The 23331-nt window shown below is 42.7% G+C and overlaps 1 protein-coding gene across 3 annotated transcripts in view; it reads right to left on the bottom strand.

Annotated features, from left to right (window-relative positions):
• Window positions 1-11171: 11171 nt before the first annotated feature.
• RIPOR2 (RHO family interacting cell polarization regulator 2) overlaps window positions 11172-23331 on the bottom strand; it is a 176970-nt gene continuing 164810 nt past the window's right edge. For all 3 annotated transcript variants that reach the window (XM_084619307.1, XM_084619308.1, XM_084619309.1), the window contains exons 20-22: window positions 21426-21509; window positions 19079-19169; window positions 11172-13921 (exon numbers count right to left, since the gene is read on the bottom strand). In XM_084619307.1, the coding sequence (XP_084475433.1) occupies window positions 13821-13921; window positions 19079-19169; window positions 21426-21509 (276 nt within the window). In that variant the 3' untranslated portion in view covers window positions 11172-13820. The remainder of the gene's footprint in view (window positions 13922-19078; window positions 19170-21425; window positions 21510-23331) is intronic.

The raw sequence follows: 23331 nt of genomic DNA, 5'->3' as shown, positions 1-23331 counted from the left end.
GACTTTAAGTGAGGATTTACTGTATATGTATTTGTATATATGTTGGATATGGCCTGCAGTGGTAATTAGTTGGGAACCTCTATTCTGTAGAAAATATTTTTAAGTTGATTAGAACTGACAGCTATCTAGCTCTTGAAACAGAAAATACTCTGGGAGAGGGGAGGGGTTTAATGCAGTTATCAGTTTCACTTAAAATGGAAGATAGAAACCATTGCTCAATAGCAATAGCAATACTTAATAGTGATCTATATGATCAACAGTTGATTACCTTAATCTCTGCATTGTGAAGGAACAGTGAATGTTATGTAATATTTCCCGAAGTTTATGGGGTTTCAGTCCTCATCTTTGCTATAAAGTAGCTTGGTTTTTGCCTTATGTACTAATCTTCAGTACACTGCAATAAGTATGTTTATCATGCCCTGCAGTCCTGCATGGTTCTGTACATGCGTCAAAATCTCCCTCAAAAGAGCCCCAGCACCACCTGTCAGTGTGCTCCATAAGCTGTTTACTTTACATGCCAGAGTGCATCTGCGCTTCCTGCCACTTCAGAAACCTACAAGCCCTGTTCCTTCCCCCCAGTCAAGGAAGAGGTAGGACCTGTGTTTAGGGAAGTTGACCATCGTGAGAAAATAATCAAGGAAAAAGGGTTCTTGGCATGGTGGAGAGAGGAAGCTTCACCTGGCCTTTTCTTGCTCTCTAATGGCTCTAAAATACAGACACCTAACCAGTTCAATAATACCACTCTGAAGTGTTTAATGGTGCATACGTTTAAAACACTTATCTGAAGATCTCAAATTTCTGAAGTGAGCATCCTAATTGCCCTTATCTTGCAGACATATGCTTACTTTTACTACTGAATGTAGTCCTGTTGATCTCAATGGGAGTCATAATAAAGTTAATCAGGTGTTTGCTAGATTAAGGTTCAAATGTTTGCACGATGAGAAGCAGTTTTCCTCATCAAATCTGATGAAAATTTGCTTTACTGAACCTCCTCCTCACATAATTTGTGATCTGAAAATGTGAGCTTTGTTTCTAAAATCAAATAAGTTAATGTTTAAAAAATATTTAGTCACAATTTACCATTTGAATTTTTTCTCTTAAAGGTAAATGAAATATATAACAAAACACTGTCTCTATTGCTGTCTTACATGTGGGTATTTTGTAAATTTTTTCTAACACCTTTGTAGAGTCCCTGAAAGTACGTGCCATACACCAAGTATTTTGATTTCATATACCTTGTTATACATTTTCTTTATATAAAGTAGTGTTTGTTATAAGTAGGGTAGAAACTGGCTTGTATTTTCTCAGATGAATATGGCCTGTCACAAGCAAGTTTTCAACAAGTTAAACATCTCAATCATAAATGAATACATTATTTTGCATTTACAGTTTGTGGTATTTTTGGGACAAAAATGTTTCACGTCAAATACAACATGAAATACAGTATTGGAAAACAAAACAAATCATCTTTGTAATTTTAAAAGACAGTGATCATCAGGTCAAGGAGGGGAAGAGAAAGGTAAGAGATCAGAGCAGGCCAGCCTAACAGTGGTTACACAAAAACATAGGAGGCAGGAGAGGGAGGAAATATTGATGTCTTTAAAAGTGAGAAGTGAGGGATTCTAACTGTGGTATTCACTCCCTCTACATGTCGTTCTTGCTCCTATCATAGCAATGGCTTGTTCACCTACTGTTCTCAAACAGCAGATCCTTAAAAAGCTACTAGTGTGTGAGCATAGATAGCCAGTAGCACTGGCATCAAGGAGATGGTGTCCAATATAGCCATGTCTTACAGCCTTAAGGCCTTTCAAATGATCCTTCTCCCCTTTGATAAAACATTTTGGGATCTAGATGAAGATTTCTGTATGAGCAAAGTATTTAAAAAAAAAAAAAACTCAACCCTACCACCTTAAAGTTTATTACCTGTTTATAAGCAATCAATGCAGAGGTGTTTCTGTGTGGGAAGAGAGGGGGGCCATAGTTGCTCAAATGAGCCACTATGTTCTAAACAAGTTTAAGGCTAGATGTGCACATCTGGAAGCTCTGAGTGGAAACTTAATACAGTAACTCTTCACATAAAGTCATCTCGGTTAACATTGTTTCTTTATTAGGTTGCTGATCTGTTAGAGAACATACTCGTTTAAAGTCGTGCCGTGTTCCGTTATAAGGTTGTTTGGCTCGCCCTGGTCCACCTACCTGCCAGTCACAGCTCGGGGGCTTGCCCCGCCCTGCCCACCCAATACTTCTGCTAGGAAGCGGGGTTGCGGCATGGGGGCTGGCCCCGTTCTGCCCGCCTGGCATTCCGGTTGGGGCACGGGGGCTTACCCCACTCTGTCCACCCGGCATTCCAGCTGGGGAGCAGGCAAGCCCTCGACCCCGCTCCCTGGCAGGAGTGCTGGTCAGCCAGAGCCGGGCAAGCCCCTGGGCCCTGACCCCACTCTGCTCCTGCCTCAAGCAAGCTTCACGGTCATCACTGGTGAGTACAGTATTGTTTGTTTAAAATTATTTAAAACTTATTCTGTATGTATATAATGTCTTTTGTCTGGTGAAAAAAATTTCCCTAGAACTTAAGCCACCCTATTTACATTAATTCTTATGGGGAAATTGGATTTTCTTAACATCGTTTTGCTTTAGTAGCATTTTTCAGGAACAACTACAACATTAAGTGAAGAGTTACTGTAAGTACTTTCAAAAGACTGTATCAAAACAGGTGCAGTTGTTTTGAAAACTTTCATGGGAGAGGTTCCCAAAGCACTTCCTGCTTTATGAGCTGTACCCAGCATGTACAGCCGTGAGGGGGGACCTTTCCCAGAAAATGCTCTTCAGTTTATAGGGCAGGCACTGATCTAGAAGGGCTGTAAGAGAACCTGGCAACAGGATTTTGATTGGGACTGAGAGGCTCTCTGGTATCTCCATGTGATTTAAAAAGATTCACAGTCCTGGCTCTGTTCGTTGGGACTACTTGTATGTGTAATTGTTTGGAGCATTCAGTCTCATGGTGGTAAATGCTTCAGGACAGGGACTTCTTTATACATGTTTGTAAAGCACCTGGCATGCTGTGCACATTTTGTAAATCGTAATTTCATGCTTCATGTTTTCAAGACCTTGTTCTCTCTTCAAATATCCTATTTTATTGTAAAGGCATGTACCGAGGAGTGGGTAGCAGAGTGAGGCTAGCTGTCTGAAAGGTTCCTGAGCCAGTGTAGGGGAGAATAGATTTGTGTGTGTGTGTGGGGGGGTTAATATTGATGTATCTTAGTATTCCTTTAGAGTCTGATACTACCCATTTATTGTAATGTCAATAGGAGTAGGCCTTTTAGAAAGAAGCAACATGCATTCCCCCAAGTTCTGCTGAATCAGTATGCTGACTAGCATCTTCAGCAGACATATGACATCCTATAAGGGCTATGCTACATAGAGATCACCCTAACCCCTGCTCCAGCCTACTATTCAAGAGCGTATTAGTCTGGAGTCCTTTCAAGTTACTCTGCAGGTGTGTCAGAAAGGGAAAGGATAAGAGAGGTTTTTGGTAAGGCATTGGCTGGGGAAAATGAACCTGATGGCAGATTACCTGTTCTGTAAGGTAGTCCTGACTTTCCAGTGGGGGGAGCGGGTGAATAATGGATGAGCATAGGAGCTGAGATAGGTCCTGTTAATTTTTTTAATTCTAAACTCGTTATTGGGGGATGGGGAAGAAGAAGAGTGACATTATTTAATTTGTCTTCATTTTCTTTATTATGCCATGTAAATAGTTCATAGATTATAACAATCCTTGAGAGGGTTATTTCATTTTAAATACCAGAAGTAAGTTGAGCTTTGTGAAACCCCAAAAGGGAAAACAGTACTTCTGCATAATTATCTGGCCAGCCAGACCATTCCATGCTAGACAGGAATTTCAGCTTCGTTACCAGCTTTTGACCTCCCAATTCATGGAGTATTCTAATGTAAGGGATATTGTGGCAACAAAGGACAGTCAGAAGGTAACAAACCCAGAACTTAACCACGGTAATATGGTTGCTAGCTGGGGATGAATCTTCATCTTCAGTGAGACAAGCAAGAAGAATATCCGCAAGATTCAGATCTTTTACCTTGTTTTGGTTACTGTAATTTATATAGCAAATACCGCACAGCCCTTGGAGCACCAGGATCCTCACATTTGCTGAAGTGTCTGGCATGTTCAAGATATCAGTTAGGTCCTGGATGTATTCTGATGCGCATAGTCCAGCATTTGGCCCACCTGCAATGGAAGAAGCTATCTGTAGTAGGTCATTGGCTAGTTCATCGTTTGCATGTACATTGGAAATTCTGAGCTCAGGCTACCGCAGAACCTTTAGATTAGTTCCATTGTGCGTGCCACTGAGGAAACTATTGTATAGGTGAAGGACAGCCATGGGGCTGAGGCCCCCTCTACACTGGCAAGTTTGTGCGCAGTGAAGCAGCTTCGAGTGCTGTAACTCCTGAGGCGTACACACTGCCAGGCCGCTTAGTGCGCAGAAATTGTGCACGTTCTGTGCTCTAACAAAACCACCTCAGTGAGAGGCGTAGAGCTTTCTGCACTGGGGCTACAGCACTGCAGCGTCCGTGTCGACACCGTGGTAATCACAGCGCTGCAGTTGGCCTCCGGGAGGCTTCCCACAATGCCTGTTCTTGCCTCTCTGGCCATCGGGTTGAACTCTACTGCCCTGCCCTCAGGTGACCAACCGTCAGCCCCACCCCCATACATTCCTTTGCAAATTTGAAAGTCCCCTTCCTGTTTGCTCGGCGATGCGTGCAGTGGTCTCAGCGCATCTTTCCAGGTGGCCAGGCCTGCTCCACGCACCAGGCGTAATGCCAAGCTGCTGGACCTCATTGCCATTTGGGGAGAGGAGGCTGTCCAGTCCCAGCTGCACTCTAGCTGTAGAAATTGATACCTATGGACAGATTGCTAGAAGCATGATAGAAAAGGGCCATGGCCAGGACCCAGAGGCAGAGGACTACTCAGGAGCTCTTTTCTACCCAGAGTCGCCTAGCCAGTCACAGCAGTCGGATCTTGGCGAAGTGCAAACAGGAGAGGAGGCCCCTGGTAAGTGGATCTGACTTTGGGAATTGCTGAAGCGAGCTGTTGGGGGCAGGAGGGTTGCAGAAAACAGGCTGGTCTCCCACCTCATGCCTAGTGTGAGTTGTGGAACGGGTTGTTGATACACTCCCTCACTTCACGGGAATCTCCCTTGGAGATCTCCAGGAAATGCTCATGGAGATACTGGGCAATCGGCTGCCTCAGGTTCCTCAGCAGAGCTGCTTTGTTTCTTGCCCCATTAACGGTAACTTTCCCACACCACTGTGCCATCATGGGAGGGACAGTACACATTGCTGCACACAGGCTAGCCGCATAGGGGCCAGGGTGGAAGCCACAGGCTTAGAGAAGACCCTCCTTTGTTTCCCTGCTCACCCTAGGCTGCGAGACATCTTCCATAATCATCTCCTGTAGCAAGTGTGGGGACAGGAATGATTATCAGGCCCACCTTACAGTGTTGTCTCTCCCCAAGAGTCACATGCCCAGTGTACAACAGGGTCCAGGAACAGTGATTTACCCTGTCCCTGTGGCTACTTACCATTTTGGGGGTCTTGTGGCTTTATTGGCAGCAGAACACTTACAAAGAATTAGGAAGCATCCAAGAAAAACTAAGGAGAACTTTATGCATGAGGTTATGATGCACTCCGCTGCTGAGAAGGAATTGAAGGAGTGGCGGGACAGCGAGAAGAGGGACCAAAAGGAGAATGTGGCACACCAGAAAGAAGCCACAGAGCGGCTCTTAACAGTTATGGAGCGCCAAGCAGCCATGCTCCAGGCGATACTAGCTCTGTGCCCACCCTCCCCTGCAGCTGCTGTTGCAAAACTTTCCCACGTGCGCCTCCCCCCCACCCCCCCACTGTCAGCACACTCTTATCAACCCCCTGGCTCCAGTCTGTACCTGCTGCATTCCACTGCTATCCTGCACAGTCCAGCCCTGTGGACTCCTAGTACCCATTGCGCTCAACACTCATCCCTCTGCAGTTTAGCCCTGCATCTGCTGCATTGTACTCCAAAGGAGAAGGTTGGGTATGATCCCTGGATATACATCAAATCTGTAGCCGTCCCCCCACCCCCCTCCTCTTGAGACCTTCCCTTCCCCTATTCCCCTCCCTGCTGATGATTTTTTTCTTCATTTGACTCTCTCCTCTAATTGTTTTTGAATAAAATAATTATTTGAAAGCAATCGTTATTCTATTAAGTAAAAGCACAAAGAGCAATGGAAAGCAAGATACAATGATGTTAAGGCCCCTTCTTGCATCATGTGCACCAATCACCTCCTAGCATTACAAGCACTGCAATCCTGAGCATAGCAACAACTATGAGTGGCTTTCAGCTTCAAATTGCTGTCTCTCAGCATCCCTGTTCCTTATGGCCCCGCCCTGTGCCCCTCTAATATCCCTGGTCTCTGGCCGTTCAAACTCAGCCTCCAGGTGCTGAACCTCTGCGGTCCAGCCCTGAGTGAAGCTTTCACCCTTCCCTTCCCAAATATTATGGAGAGTACATCATGCAGCTATAAACATATGAATATTGTAATTGGCCATGTCCAGCTTCCCATACAGGCATCGCCAGCAGGCTTTTAAAGGGCCAAATGCACACACCAGTCATTCTGCACTTGATCAGCCTGTTGTTGAACCACTCCTTGCTGCTGTCCAGTTGCCCCATGTACGGCTTCATGAGCCATGGCATTAAGGGGTAGGCAGGGTCTCCCAGGATCACAATGGGCATTTTGACTTCCCCTATGGTGCTCTTCTGGTCCGGGAAGAAAGTCCCTGCTTACAGCTTCTTGAACAGGCCACTGTTCCAAAAGATGTGTGCATCATGCACCTTTCTGGACCAGCCTGCGTTAATGTCTGTGAAATGCTCACAGTGATCCACAAGTGCCTGGAAAAGCATTGAGAACTATCCCTTGCGATTAATGTACTCAGTGGCACACCAGGTGTGGGGGAGGCAGGGTCAACCAGGCAGGATCCAAGTGTTGGGAGCTCAGTGTGGAAGAATAAAGGTGTGGAGATGAGAGGTTTCTGTGTGGGACAATCTGAGTGCACAGAGGCTCATTGGGGGGTTCCAGGTGCAGGGACAATGGAACTCTGCAGGGGCTTCCAAGTGAAGGTGGTTGGGGCTCAGTGGAGGAGTCTGGGGGGGTGGGTCTAGGTGCAGCTAGTTGGGGGTCAGTGTCATGGGGGTCTGGATGTGGGGACTCAGGGTGGTGCAGGAGGAGGGTTCATCACTGTGGGGGTTTGAGTGCAGGGAACTCGGGGGGGGTACTCGGTGCAGGGGGGCTCTGTGTGCAGGGGTTGAGGTTCAGTGGGGTGGGGTTTGGGTATGGAGGGCTAGGGGGGTTCTGGGTATACAGGGTAAGTTTTGGCATGCGTGTCTGGGTATGGGAGGTCTGGATGCACGGCGGATGGGGGAGCAGCTCCCCATACAGTGATCTCTCCCCCTGCAGCTAAGGAGAGGTGGGGGCAGGCAGGAAGGGAGGATGCTGAGCTTCCTGAAGCTGGGGGAGGTTTCTGGGGGTGGGTCTGACACAGCCCTAAACACTCGTTGCAGGGGAAGAGGAAGTCCCGTCCTCTCCTGCCTCCAGCCCAACCAGGACTAGCAGCTGATCCTGGCTCAGGAACCACTGGCTGGGGTGTCTTCAGCCCCACAGTGATTTACCTCTCTGCTGGCTGCCTGAAACAATGTACCTGCACTGTTAGGGAGTGGTGTGTGACTGCTCTTGCAACTTCCCTTTGCTTCCCTGTCAGAAAGTCATTTTTCTGTGGGGAAGCAAAGAAATCTGTGGGAGACATGAATTCTGCACATGAACAGAATTCCCGCAGAAGTAGTTTGTGTTTTTTCAGAACTGCATTCGAAGTTGGTATCAATTTAAGCTGCTTACGTTGTGGTGTTCTTTAATCTGATTCTGACATTTATCATCTGAATTTCCTGCTATAGGGCATATTTATCACACATTTTTCCTTTTTATCAGAACAATAGCACATTGCAATTCAAAAAAAGGATTTCATGTCCTAAAAAACATTTGGGGTCTTCGTCCAAGGAATAAATGCTGAGAAGGCACTTTGTGGCATCACTGTGACTACTAAAATGCAATCTAGTTATATAAGCATAAATCTGTCACTGCCCCCTCTTTTCTCCCCTCCTCTCCATTCACCACCATTCCCCCTCTGTCAATGCAGAATTCACTGCATGCTGCAAAACCAATATGGTATCACTAAGGAGTGGCAGTAGTGGGACAGAATTCGGGCATCTCACACCAGTTGTGCACAACCAAACACAGCTACATGGATTAGCCGTGTAACCCAGCAACACAGGCAGGTTGAGGGAAGAGTTGAGAGCAGGCTCAGTAATGTTATTGGTCCAGCAGTCATTCCCATCAAAGAGCTACAGGTGAGTTTCAGAGAACGTCTTCCCCCACAAACTCATCAGGTCTCTCCAGTGCCCAGCCTGGTTCATTGGGCTGTGCAGTGGGGTCAGGATTTGCCATTTAATGCAAGAAAACTGTGAGTGGCAGCAGATGGAATAGACTGGAAATAACTTCAGAACAAGAAACATGGGTTGTCGTCTGCAAATGTTGCCCTCTGGTATGTAAAAAGATTGTCTGTCTATGAACAGCACAGTGCCTAGTACACAGTAAAAGCATCTCTGCATTAGCTTTGGGCTGATAAGCCATTTTTAGTGGCAAAAATATTCATTTAAGTGAGCATTTTAAAATGCAGACATTACAAGTAATGGTGATTTACATGGGTTCTTGGGCACTCTTGTTGCATAAATCCACTGATAGCTGCCAGTCTGGCTTCTGAACTTGGCTGAGCTATTCTCTAGAAAACTTGGCCAGATTGCAGAACACATGATGAGTGAGTTACACTTAAATTTTTCTGTGGAAAAAATTGTGAGATGAAGACATCATGTTCATTAGCTCTCTCACTGCATGACCACCCTCCCTAGTCCAGATTCTAGATAGCCAAAAACCTGACTTTCACATCTACTGAACCACTTTCTTTTTGAGTTTTTGGCTGACTTTACACTCCCCAAAGTAATAGAATATCTGCCAGCAGTGTGTACTTGGATCACAACATACCAGTAACTTTTCTCTGTACCTTTTTTTACATTTAGAAGGGGGATCTCCTCTACCCACGGTGGTACTATGACTAACATATCACATTTCTGAACATTGAGGGCAACTGATTATGAATATTTCTGACAATTATAGTAGGCTTGCTGTCTGGCAGGCTCAGAGAACCCCTTCTTTTCTTAAACAAGCTCAGTATATTATTACTATTTATCCTTACTGTTCATACAGTTTTAAACTTGTGCAGTGGTTCTCAACCAGGGGTATGCGTATCTCTTGGGGTACGCAGAGGTCTTTTAGGGGGTATAGCAATTCATTTCTAGATAGTTGCCTAGATTTTCAATAGGCTACATGAAAAACACTAGCAATGTTAGTACAAACTAAAATTTCATATAGACAATGATTTGTTTATATTGCTCTATATAGGATCCACTGAAATGTCAGTACAATGTTATATTCAGATTGATGTATTTTATAATTACATGGTAAAATGAGAAAGTAAGCAATTTTTTAGTAATAGTGTGCTGTGACACTTTTGTATTTTTATGTCTGTGTAAGCAAGTAGTATTTAAGTGAGGTGAAACGTAACGGTAGGAAAGACAAATCAGACACTTGAAAAGGGTACAGTAGTCTGGAAAGGTTTAGAAACACAATAGCAGCTCCCAACAGCTGAAGAGAGGGAATGAAGAACACCATACCCAATTAAAAGGATAGGAAAAACTTAGGACACAATGATAATAAGCCAACACCAAAGCAGCTCCCTTCCTAGGCACGCTTTCCCTGATGACTTCTTCATCTTGTTACAAGAACTTTTCCCCTAGCATATTTTTTGGGGGTGGCTGGTCCTTTAAATTTTTGCAGAGCCAAGCAGCTGCAGTTCTAAAGTCATTTTGTAACCAGCACCTGCTGAATTTCTTTTCCAGCTGGTGAGTACCTGTTCTGTCCCTTCCCTCCTCCCTCTCCCCCTTACTTTTTTATTGCTAAAGATTAAGGTAGGTGAAAAACAGCAATATTGCTGAACCAAAGCATTTAAAAATCATGAGATTTTAAGTAGTAATAATCATTGGGGTTTTTTTTGTCTTCTGCTCTTGGAGGCTTTAGTGTTCACATTTTCAAGTGTTTCTCCACACCTGCAAGAGCTAGAAATGTATCCTTTTAGAAATGGAAGTTGGGGTTTTCATGTAACCATTAGGAATCCATAAATTAGGGCCTTAACTTATTTTTTAAAAAGTAAGGCCTTATTTCCTAACTGACTTCACTGGGAGCAGGACTGGGTGCTATATATTCTGAATTTCATAAACTGTTTTTAGTAGTTGTAGTGGTGCAGGGGAATGGCCTTATTTTAGCACATATATGAAACTGTAGGTTTAAATTATACTGAAACAGCAAACAACAAGCCAGTTTGCCTTGTTACCTGTGTACACTAGCAGTCCAATATTTTTTGCAGCTTGGGCTCTCTGTTCAAGGGGTAGTTGTGTGTTCCTCACATCGGTGCCATATCTAACAATTTTTTGCTTATGAAAAATGCTGTCAGTTGGATTGTAGGGCTCTTCCTTCACAGAAGAGAAAAAGGCTTTGATGAAAGTTTCATAACAAGCTTGGAGCTTCTTAAACATACTTTCAATGACTCCTCAAGAAGTTGTCCTTAATAACTTTCTTCAATGTGTGTAGCAATCTGTGTGCTCTGAAATTAAATAGGAAACAACTGGAAAGCAACAGTTTTAATTCTGAATTATGAAGAAAATCCCTCAGGTTAGTAACTAAGCAACACTTTAGAATAAAGTTAATAAACAGAATGAAAAATGGAGGCAGCTCTTTGTTGTAACACAGAATCTGATGACATCAGAGGATTTATTTTAGCAAATCAATGTTCTATGCCCTAATGCCCCCATTTCATTATAACACATTATCTTCTTCAGATGTCTGAATGTACATGTGTTCTGTTGGTTTACACCGTGTGCAGCATGCTACAACCAGGGGGCTGTAATCTTATTTTAGAGCAGGGAGGGAAGGAACAACAGAAACCAGACATGAGCCTATTATATTTCCAGAATAATGTTTTTAATTTAAAACACGATTAAAATAATTTCTCATTTTGCTTTGCAGAAATTCAGATCGTACCAGTCACATAATGATTACTCCTCAACCCTGGGTCTAGTTTTGTGAAAAAGCTCTACACCTTAAATCAATCTGGCTTAAAATGCCTTGTGTAGATGGAGGGTACTGGAGACTAGCATTAGAGCATTGGCTCCACGTTTCTTTGACTTGAGCTAATCAGACCCCTCCACCTTTCCAGGCTGATTTTTCTTCCCTTTCTTTTTTCTGCCTTTTTTGTATGTGTGTTTGGTTTTAATAACTAAAACAATCTGTCACTATAGCGTCTTCTGGCCAGCAGAAAGTTGGGGCTACAAGTCTAGTCACCCATGAAAAAGCAAAGGGGGGGGAAAAAAAACAAGCTAGCATTGCCGGTTTTGCCATTGAATTCCATGAGAAGCTGCAGTACTGCATATCTGCCACCATGTTGTGCTGTGTAAAACTATAAATGAACAGCATGCAGGGGCCCAGCCCCATTCACGTGTCCAAGGCCTCCTGGATGTAGTGAGAACCAGAGCACTAAGGTAGTGCTGCACCAAGGTTTAACCATGATTAGCTGACATGATGCTGAACAGGATTTACCCTTGGCTATGCTAATTGCAAAGTAGTGGATAGCATTGTTATTTAACTAGACTTTTCAAAGTTGTGCCTTAATTTTGTAGTGGAGACAAGACCTATCAAACCAGAACTATTAATCCCTTTTCCAGATGTTCTTATGAAATACCTTCATGATAGTACAACAGTGAATCTCTACTTGCAGATTGTTTCCTGGGAGACATCCTACTGCACAAAGGGACCTGCCACAAGTAGCAAACTAAGACCATAATTAACTATTTGGAGGATTGGCCCCAGTGCCAGCCTGAAGGGAGTTGCACCATTGAGAACTGAGGCCTTCCTTGTCTACAACAGATGGGCTCTGCCCTGTGACAGCTACAGTTATTAGTGGCCACCAGTGACTAGTGCTGGGGGCCAATTTCCAGTGTAGATAAAAACCTGAGAAATGTGTATTAAGGTTATTTAGTCCTCACAGTGGAGAAGGCAGAGAACACATTTTATAGTTTGGACCAATGTGTTTAGTGATTAAAAATATTCTTTATTATAATTTAACGATGATAGGAAATATGAGTAGGCAAAAAATAAGCAGATGTCAGAACAAAAGAACATGATGGGAGAATAAGTTCATGCAGTAGCTGTGATATAAAAACCATGACATGGTTATTTAACCATCTGTAAAAAGAGCCTATTTCCTTCAGTAAACAAGTAAATATTTCAGACTGTACAAATGTACCTTTAATTACAGGAAGAATATATATATATATATTTATAAATATACAGCTGTATATACATTGTTGGTAACATTCACAGTCAGAAAAACTGTCTGCCACTGTATTTGGCGCACAAGGCTTCTTTTCGAAGTGAACTTTTAGTGATCCTTTTCTGTATAGTCTATCAGAAGCTGGATGTTTTAATTAACATCTAAATAGTATTTCATGTCAGATGTACTGCAGTACAACAATGCTCTTCTGTTAAATTACACTCCCCTCGTCCGTTAATTTAAGGGCTATAATCAATAGCTTGAAGCACTCAGTCTTTCATACTTGGAGTTGGAGGGGGAGGAAACGCTTTTATTTGCACCCTGTCTTTAACAGCTCCAAGGTCCTCTTCACTTTTGCTTTAATTCTTTATACTGAAATTACTCTATAGCAAGCTGCTATGCACTAGCCAGAGTGCATGTAGCCCACTCCTTCTTGTAACCTAGGAAACAAAAATGGCTTCAGGGATTCAGGCAATTGTATTATATTCACTTTTTCTTTTTGAACAATGAGCACATGTAACCTTCCATTTATTTCTATAAAACCCACGTAATTGCTTGATAGCACAAGCAACTCCCTGGATTAATCATGGTTCATTACTGGAGGGTGAGAGGGAGGAAATAAAAGACCAGCAGAGGCATTTAAAATGAGTCAGTGAAATAACATCTCCTGGGGTTTACAGCCTGTTGTTTCTGGAGGCAAAACTTGATTTGAAGAAACTTGATCTATATTTCATCGTTAAAATCAATCTGGATAGCTGAGTTTCAGTCCAGGCTGATATAATGCTGCTAGGAACCCTGCAAGGCATCCAACACTTAGCGCAATGTGGAGCGAAAGCTGCTTTGTAGTTCCACTTTGTAATTCCCTACCTTTCCTTTTTAGATGCAGCATCACATTTCAAGCTTACACAACAACTTCAATAAAACAAGTGCAAAATTGTGTAAAAATATGAAGATGCTGAATTCTAAAATCTTATATAGAAGTTTGCTGAGACTGATTTATTACATCATTTACTCTGAAGCACTTGAAGAAGCATTATCTTCAACATACAACTGGTCTATCATAAGCTAGGAAGAAAAGCCAATAGGAACTCAATAACTGGAATTTACACTTTTTTTTTTTTCTTAAGTCTATAAATTGCTAACTTTCAGGACATTCTTTAGAATTCTTCAAAAGTTTTTTGGGTTTTTTTTTGTTTTTTTTTATTAAAGCAGTTGAATTACAGCACCATTCCAGTTAATGTGAACAGTCATAATGACTGTTAACTGTTAGGTAAATTATCTTGCATCTAAAAAGCTGTGGCAACTTCAGTCCCCCGACGGCCTCCAACTTTAACAAATTCCCGAGGAAATTTATCCAGCTGTTCATATGCCAGTCGCCCATCTTCACCTGAGCACAAAACAGTCAAGTGTAAATAAAACATTGCATCATTTGTGTACACAAAATCGCACACCCTGCATTCCTTTCTGTGGAAAGAATTGCTTTGCTGATGACTTTTTCCATTGGAATTTTCATATGTTCAGTGCAAATTAAGAAATTAGCCACAAATATTGAGCGTGCTGTGAATGTTCAAGCTACTCCTTAAAAACTTTTACTCTGCATCTCTGTAGTAGTAGATAACCCATATACTGTTTACTTGCATAAATATATTGGAACACCATTGCCTACTCTTTCCCACTATCTGTCGTCTCAAAAAGCTATCTTCTATCAAATGTTTTTGGATGGTATATAAAAATTTTATCACTTTCACACCACATTTTCAGAGGAAATGGATTAATATGCAATAGGATGGTGGCCAGAGTGTAATTTTTAAATGTTATTTGTACAGGCAATCTACTAAATTCACTAATGGTGTAGTAAGGATTCAGTTTTATATGAAATTGTGTAAAATTGTGGGCACTTATCAAAATAAATAGACAAAGGAAGGATTTGAGTAAATTAAAACATGATATACTCTCATTTTTAATGAGAGCTACAGATCTGTAATAAGGAGTATGGATTTATAGATGGTCTGAATACCATTACAAAAGTTTGGGCTAAGTGGGGAAGATTTGTTTGGAGCAAAGATGAAGCAGGTGAGCCTTGTGATCATGTGATGCTGTTTGCACAGGTGTACTGCTAAATGGTCTGTGTCTTTCCAAGCTGAGTTTACCTATGACACAAATAGAAAAGAGTAAGCAGTGCTTTTGCTGTGTCTTACCAGCTTTCCTTTTTCATTATTGTTTTCTGTTTGAACTTCATTACATTATGTCCAATCTAATATCTTGCATGTGCTTTCAGAGAAATGAATGAGGTCTTCATGTGCTATAAGGCAGGTCAGAGTGGGAATGTGATCTTCTACGCAAACAACCCTGAGTTAAGGTTTTTTTGTGTCCCAAGCAATACCATATCCAATAACAGAATGAATTCTTGGTGAACTAGTAACGCTCATACTGGGTGAGAATAAAGGTCCATCTAGCCCAGTATCCTGTCTTCCGACAGTGGCCAATGTCAGGTGCCCTAGAAGGAATGAACAGAGCATCCATCCTTTGCCGCCCACTCCCAGCTTCTGGCAAACAGGATATGGACACCATCCCTGCCCATACTAATGGCCATTGATGGACCTATCCTCCATCAATTTATCTAGTTTCTTTTTTTGAATCCTGTTATAGTCTTGGCCTTCACAACATCCTCTGACCAGGAATTCCACAGGTTGACTGTCCGTTGTGTGAATAAATACTTCCTTTTGTTTGTTTTAAACCTGCTGCCTATTAATTTCATTTGGTAACCCCAAGTTCTTGTATTATGAGGAGGAGTAAATATCACTTCCTTATTTACTTTCTCCACACCAGTCATGATTTTATAGACCTCCACAATATCCCCCCTTAGTAGTTTCTTTTCCAAGCTGAAAAGTCCCAGTCTTATTAATCTCTCCTAATATGGAATCTGTTCCATACCCTGAATCATTTTTGTTGCCCTTTTCTGTAGCTCTTCCAAATCCAATATATCTTTTTTTGAAAGGGGGTGACCAGATCTTCATGCAGTACTCAAGATGTGGGCATACCATGGATTTATAGAGGCAATATGGTATTTTCTGTCTTATCTCTCCTTAGCTTTTTTGACTGCACTGCATACTGAGTGGATGTTTTCAGAGAACTATCTACAGTGACTCCAAGATCTCTTTCTTCAGTGGTAACAGCTAATTTAGACCCCACTATTTTATATGTATAGTTGGGATTATATTTTCCAATGTGCATTACTTTGCATTTATCAACATTGAATTTCATCTGCCATTTTGTTGCCCAGTTTTGTGAGGTTCCTTTGTAAAACTTTTTGCAGTCTGCTTTGGACTTAACTATCTTGAGTAGTTTTGTTTTTCCAGATCATTTATGAATATGTTGAACAGTACTGGTCCCAGTACAGACCCCTGGGGGACACCACTATTTTCCTCTCTCCATTCTGAGAGCTGACCATTTATTCCTACCCTTTGTTCCTATATTATAACCAGTTACTGATCCATGAGAGGACCTTCCCTCTTATCCCATGACTGCTTACTTTGCTTGAGAGCCTTTGGTGAGGGACCTTGTCAAAGGCTTTCTGAAAATCTAATTACACTATATCCACTGGATCACCCTTGTCCACATGCTCATTGACCCACCTCAAAAAATTCTAATAGATTGGTGAGGCATGATTTCCCTTTATAAAAACCATGTTAACTTTTCACCAACAAATCCTGTTCATCTATGTGTGTGATAGTTCTGTTCTTTACTATAATTTCAACCAGTTTGCCTGTTACTGAAGTCAGACTTACCAGCCTGTAATTGCTGGGATCGCCTGGAGGTTTTTTAAAATTGGTGTCACATTAGCTATCCTCCAGTCATCTGTTATAGAAGCTGATTTAAATGATAGGTTACATACCACAGTTAGTAGTTCTGCAATTTCACATTTGAGTTCCTTCAGAACTCTTGAGTGAATACCATTTGGTCCTAGTGACTTAAACTAAATAGTAATATCAGTTTGTTCTGAAACCTGCTCTAATGGCACCTCAATCTGGGACAGTTAGTCAGATTTGTGACCTGAAAAGCATGGCTCAGGTTTGGGAATCTCCCTCACATCCTCAGCTGCGCAGACCAATGCAAAGAATTCATTTAGTTTCTCCACAATGGTTTTATCCCCTTTCAGTGCTTCTTTAGCATCTCGATTGTCCAGTGGCCCCACTGGTTGTTTAGCAGGCTTCCTTCCTTTGGTGTTTGAAGAACTTTCACTGAAGTGGTGCATGTAGCCTCATTCAAAGACTCAGTTGCTCAGCAGTAGTGGGCTTAGGTACTGGGTATCTCCATGGGAAAGAGTATGGGCAAAAGGAATCTCCCCTTCCCCACTGACACAGAGTAGCTGCAGAGCTGCTTTAGTGATTACTCCAGCCTAATGACTGACTGAACCCCCAACATGCACCTGCCATGAGGAGGCAGAATGGAGGGATCTACACAGTTGCTCTTCCCCCCGCCAAATTAGTCTGGCCCAGTAGATTTAACAACCAAGAGGCCTTCACATCCACACAGGTGGAGGCTGGATGTGCCCCCCTGTGCCTGATCCTGCATTCTTTGCATATCCAAATCTTCTGTGAACATCAGTTTCAGGTGCATAAAGAATGCTGGATCAGATCCTCAGCGTGTTTCTCCTTTATTAAACACTAATACATCAGTTGTAATGAAAATAGCCACTTGGTTACTGAGAAGCAAGTGCACTGTTACAAGAGAAGAGACACTATTGTGAAAATCACCATGGTGCAGAGGGTCACAAAGTCCTCTATGCTACTCTAGTGGAATCCTGCTGTGGTGCTACATAGCGGGAAAGCTAGTGGGGGGAATCTGTGGACCATCGAAGAGGCTTCATGACAGCCCTGCCGAGGGTGAGTTTGGTGTGAGTCAGGGGAATTTAACTCCTTGCAACATGTAAAAAAGGGGCTGCGACCATTCTTCCTGCTCACAAGCGGGCACAAAAGTAATGGGAGACAGAGCAGCACTGCCCACAGTTGGAGTTTCTCACTCTCCCTCTTACGCTGAACAGTATCTGCTCACACAGTCTGTATGCGTGCAGAGTGAATTTCATAGAATATCACCTCTGAGCCACAAGTAACTAGCTAGATCTTAATCTCCCTGCTCCCCGACAAGGTTGCCAGTATAACTGTTATAGCAAAGGCCCCGGGGTATTCTGTGGCAAGATCTCTGGACTCTGGGGAAGCAGAGCTGAAGTTTGGTTGCAGCTTCATTTAAATTAAGAAAAGGTTTTTTTAATGAAATCTGGAAATATTCCCGTCAGTGCAGAAGCCCTAGTGGTGGTAACATATGTATTACGTTTTAAGCTGTTCCCCACAGTTTCACTTTTCAGAGTGTTGCTGGGGTTTTTTAAATTGACACCATGCCAATGCATTGCAGCAGCTATCTGGTGGAAAAGGAAGTTTTGGCAGCTGAGCAATGAACAGATCAAGCTTTTGGCCCTGAGGAGGTGAGGGAGGCAATCTGGGATTGGATATGAAATGGTCAGCAGTGAAACAGTTAACAATTAACACCCTACTGAGACGAAAAGGCCAGTTTACATCTCACAGATGTATTGTTTCTAGTTGTCCACAGACTCAAAAAGACCATCAGTATACACTGTTCATGTTTGAAAGGGTTTCTTCATTGCTGCGAGGGCTAGAGATACAATTTTCTTTACAAATAAATCTTTGATTCTGGAAAGAAATTCTTCAGGAGGGATTGGATTTCCTGGCTATAGAACCCCAGCATACCCAAGAGATCTGGTTATTAATATCCCTTTTCTTTCTCTATACTTTCCCCCACCCTATATACATTGATCTGCAAGGTAAATGAGATCAACTTGGTTGCTCTTGCTTTCCATCCCAAAGTTAATTCTATTTGGGTTACAGACAAGGGGGCCAAATTTGGGGCTATATAGAGGGGTGAGTAACATGCTGGTTTGTCATGGTGAGTATATGTCAGTGTAATTTACAGGCTGAGGGCACAAGGGGGCAGAGTTGTAGGGAAAAAAAACCCCACCAATAGGGCCACGTCGTCGGAAGGTGTAAGTAAGTTAGAGCAATGTTTGTCAAAGACTGGTCCGTAGACTGGTGCCGGTCCCTGAGATCTCCCTGACACAGTTTACGAAGGCATCAAGCCAGTCCCTGGTATCAAAAAGGCTGAGAAACACTGAGTTATAAACCTACCCCTTTTCTCATTTTACTTTGTACGGGGGAGGCCTTTATGGAATTTTTTCTATTTGTGGTCCAGGTTGCTGGCAAGCTATTTCTGTTAAGGTCAATTCCTTCTCAACCATTTTTAGCTTCTCTTCTTCCTCCGTTTTGTCTGATTCCCCCCCCCCCCCCACCTCTCTTTTTGGTCCAGTTTCCTTTGGTTTCTTTTTCTTTCTTTCTTTTTCTTTTTTTTTTTTAAGCTGTTTGAATTTACAGGTCCAGTTGTATTTTTATTGTCTTAAAAAGTATATGCTTCTTGGATGCGTTAAGTAGATACTTTATACAACAGTAAAATAAATATAACACACACAACTCACCAAGAGAGAGAAGGGTTTCAGATGCTACTTTTCTGATTTCTTCATTGTCAGATTGGCAGAGAGTAACTAGCATTTTAATACTTTCAGTAGCCTAGAAAGTGAAAAAACATGTGTTGACATCAGTTACTATCTATTCGTATTCTTGTGTGAGTACACATAAACCTCCTTCTCCACATCTCTCTTCCACCCCAAACACATACAAACAATGATTTGTATCCCTGTGTTTGAGATCAATTTGTTACTTTCCCAGAGAGCGAGGAGTAACTCTGTTCTGTACTTCTGCTGCAAAAATCTCAGACCTTTGGACAGAGCAACAGTTGTGGTTGCCCTTGCCATGGGTGCTACAACTGTGAAAGTGGTGGTGAGTGGAATAGAGATGGGTGCTGTCCCATCACACCAGAAAGAAGGTATTTGGAACCACCTAATCTTTGCTCCTCTAAAGTATGAGATGACTTACTGGAATTTTTTTTAAAAGTATAATTTGATGTCTTCTTTTTTCCCAAATAGCGGTTCTCCTATACTTCACCCATCACTGTAGTATCTGAGCACTTTCCATTTGTGCATTAAGCAATGTAACTATCTGTCCTATGGTTCATTCTCTCCCATCTCCTCTGCAGGAGGAGAATAGCAGAAAAACCCAGCCAATAGGGTAGGGCTAAGGTTAGGGTGGGTGTGCAGGTCAGCTAAGAGTAAAATCTCAAGTGTTTCCATTTTCCATTGTAGGCAGGTTCTTCACAGATTCATCAATTTTTAAAGGGACGATTAGATCATCTAGGGTGACCTCCCGTATAACATAGGCCTTTACATTTCACCCAGCTACCCCTGTATTTAGCCCAATAACTTGTTTGCCTAAAGCATATCTTCTCAGAAGTCCCCAAATCTTGATCTCTTGGTTGTTTGCTCCAATGGTTAATCAGCCTCACTGTTAAAAATACGTATCTTTATTTCTAATTTGAATTGTGTGGCTTCAGCTTCCACTGTTAGTTCTTTTATACCTTTCTCTGCTAGATTAAAGAGCCCTTTAGAACCAGTTATTCTAGTAGTATTAATGGTATAATGCCCTTATGTCCTATGGGCATCTGCGCATGGCTATTGTTTGAGTTGGAAGGTCATAGTTACAGAGGGTACATTGTCCCATAATAGCTAGAGGATGTTGTATGCACATAAGGATACAGGAACTGATATGTGGCTACACTTCAGGTATATTCTCCGGAGGAAAGTTCCAAGAGGGATCGCCACTGTGTAATGTCTATGTCTCGTAGAATATTATTATTATTATTATTATTTTTTATGGGGCACCTACTGCAGCTACCTAACTTCAGGGACCATATGAGGGCTCAGGGATTGAGAACAACTATTCCCTCCCATGGCCTTTTACTGGCTGTGCAGCAAGGATTAATTTTGTGTGTGGTGGGGGGTACAAAAATGGCACCAGAAACTGATATTGAATAGGGGACTTTCATATATTCCAGCCATTTGGAGGTTTTTACTTACAGGTTACACTATCTCAATTGCTGTGGTATCATGTAATGTACAGAAACTTATGTCTCTATCTTCCCCTTCCCTCCCCTTTTACAATTTTTGGCTATGTCCATTATAATTTTGCTTGAGAAGACAATTTTTTCCCCCCTCTACCAAGGCTCTATACTCTGGACTTTTTTTTCCATGTAGGACATACCCTCTATCGCCCAAGATAAATAAGATCCTTTTTATCAAGGCACGAAGAGACAGATGCCTAATACATAGTTAATCATCATCAGAAACTGATTGCTTTAAAAACCAAGATTCCAAACAATTCAGGCCAACAAGCCATTTGTAAAATATCAGGGAAGAAAATGCAAAATAAAAAGCAATGCTTATGTTGCTGCTGCTGTTTGCATCTTGCTGTATGTGCGTCTCTGTCCTCAAGAGGCTCTATTGCAGGGGTTCTCAAACTTCATTGCACCGCGACCCCCTTCTGACAACAAAATTACTACACGATCTCAGGAGGGGGGACCAAAGCCTGAGTAAGCCCCATTGCCCTGCGTGTGGGGGGGCCAAAACCTGAGCCCCACCGCACGGGGTGGGAGGCAAATCTGAAGCCCAAGGACTTCAGCTCCAGGCAGGGGGCGTAGTCCCGCTGCCCAGGGCTGAAGCCCTTGAGCTTCAGCTTTGGCTCTGGGTGGTGGGGCTCAGGCTTCAGCCCCGGGCCCCAGCAAGTCTAAGCCAGCCCTAGCAACCCCATTAAAATGGGGTCCCAACCCACAGTTTGAGAACCGCTACTCTATTGAATAGAAGCTTTGCTTTGCTCTCCCATGGAAGTTCAAAGCAAGAACAATGTCCAACAACTGAGTGCATCACTTTTTACCTGAAGGCATTTCAGTGCCATGCAAGCTGCTTTCTGTAAGTGGAGATTAGGCTGTGTTAGCACTTCACAGTAGTAAATTAAAGCCTGAAAAACAGAGGACACCAGTTAAGATATTTTGTAGCTGTGTTGAGCAGAAAAGTGAAAGTAATGTATGTATCACTACATTTCCAAACACAGAAAACCAAATGACCTAACAATGTGGATACAGGATTGAAAAGAAAAAGCCATCATGTATTGAGTAATTGGATGGCTCTGGATATGATAATGGGGTATGTCATTGGTTGAAATCCAGTCCAAGTTTTGTGATGTATGTGGGAAGAGATAGTGGCCTTGGTCCAGTTCTTAGCAAGTGTGCACATTAAAGCAATCAACAATAATTGGTGCCCTTGATGGCAGTTTCTCAGAGGCCATGAAGTGGGTCATGGAGACTGAACTGCTCTCCCCCCTTTTAAGGTGGTCCCTCTAGCCCCAGGGGTGGTAATGACTTTGGGTCACTAGTGACCTAGGCTGGATTAGAACTCTGAGAGAATGAAAATGACTATCACAAAGCTAACAGAAGCTGCTAAACCAAGTTCACAGCTCAGTTCTAGAACTGTTCCAGTTACAGATAAGCAAACAAGAATCCGCGTTAGTCGCAAATCTCAAAAGCAGGTAGCTCCTAGTGAATTCCAGGGTGTTTTGATACAAGCACCATGCTGCCTTTTCCCTCCGGCAGTGAGCCAGACATAAATGCAGCAGGCCTGTGCTTGGAGAAGGGGACTTTTTTTTGTCCATGCAGAAGTGGGGCGAGGTAGCACAGAGTGATATTGCACAGTTGGAAAGTGAGGGAGGACAAAATATAGAGAGACTGAGCGAAGAGGGAATAGAGGGATGGAGGAAGAGGACCAAAAGGAGAATGAGCATTTCTTTTTCCTCCCCTTCTTTTGCATTCTATCGTTTCCCCCATGACACTAAGCATCCCTGTATTCACACCCTCCACACTCTTGTAATAATCTTTGTACAAAACATGCCTTGTGATGTATCATTTGAAAACTAATAACTGACTGATTAATATTCTTGTGTGTACACAGGTAAAGATATATGCTAGAATTATGACTAAAGTGTGTTTAAACCAAGCATTCCAGGGGGTGGGTGGGTTGGTAAACAGGTCTGCACTAGACAAAGGAACATGTTTTCCCTACCTGGGAGTTACTTCCAAAGTACTTTGAAAGACAATGAGAATGTATTTACATATCACCTAAAGAGATCCATCAAGTTTACAAGGGGTGGAGGCAAACCTCACACTAACAAGTGGGGTAGGAGACACCCAGCAGGAGAGGGAAGCTTGGTCTGGGTTTTACTTGTCAAAGACTACATTGCATAAAGATTGGGGGGAGGGGGTGAACCTCAAGTGATAAGCAGTTGAATCAACTGATTGTATACAATAGTACTGTGTTATAAAAGTGTAGAGAGTGAGGTCCTTTATGAAAGCCTATGACACACTGGTGACTAATATCATTGAGAATTGTACGCACTAACACTACATAAGGCATTACCAATACTCATTGATATTAGACTTTCCAATCTGGGGAAAAACAGGCTCCCTCCCGGGCAGGACAGGAGAGAAGGGAGCTGTTTACCTGTTGGATGAGGTGTTCATCCCACATGAGTCCTCAAGGGATTAAGGCAGGCTAGATGGGCCAATTAACTGCATAGGCTGTACCTGGAGGGAAGCCAGGGCTCCATAATGCTTAATTAAGTATGAAGCTTACCTGGGCAGGACCAGACAGAGCTTCTATAAAGCTAATGCCAGAGGGGGCTGTAGGCAGAAAATCTGCAGTCACTCTCTGACAGGAGGGAAGTATGTTAGAGATTGCATGGTCTGGCAAGAAGCCCAAGGGGAAAGCAGCCATGGGGAGCAAAGGAC

Source organism: Lepidochelys olivacea, assembly GCF_965140295.1.
Source record: "Lepidochelys olivacea isolate rLepOli2 genome assembly, chromosome: 2".
Classification (NCBI taxonomy): Eukaryota; Metazoa; Chordata; order Testudines; family Cheloniidae; genus Lepidochelys; species Lepidochelys olivacea.
This window is presented reverse-complemented; position numbering and strand designations above follow the sequence as displayed.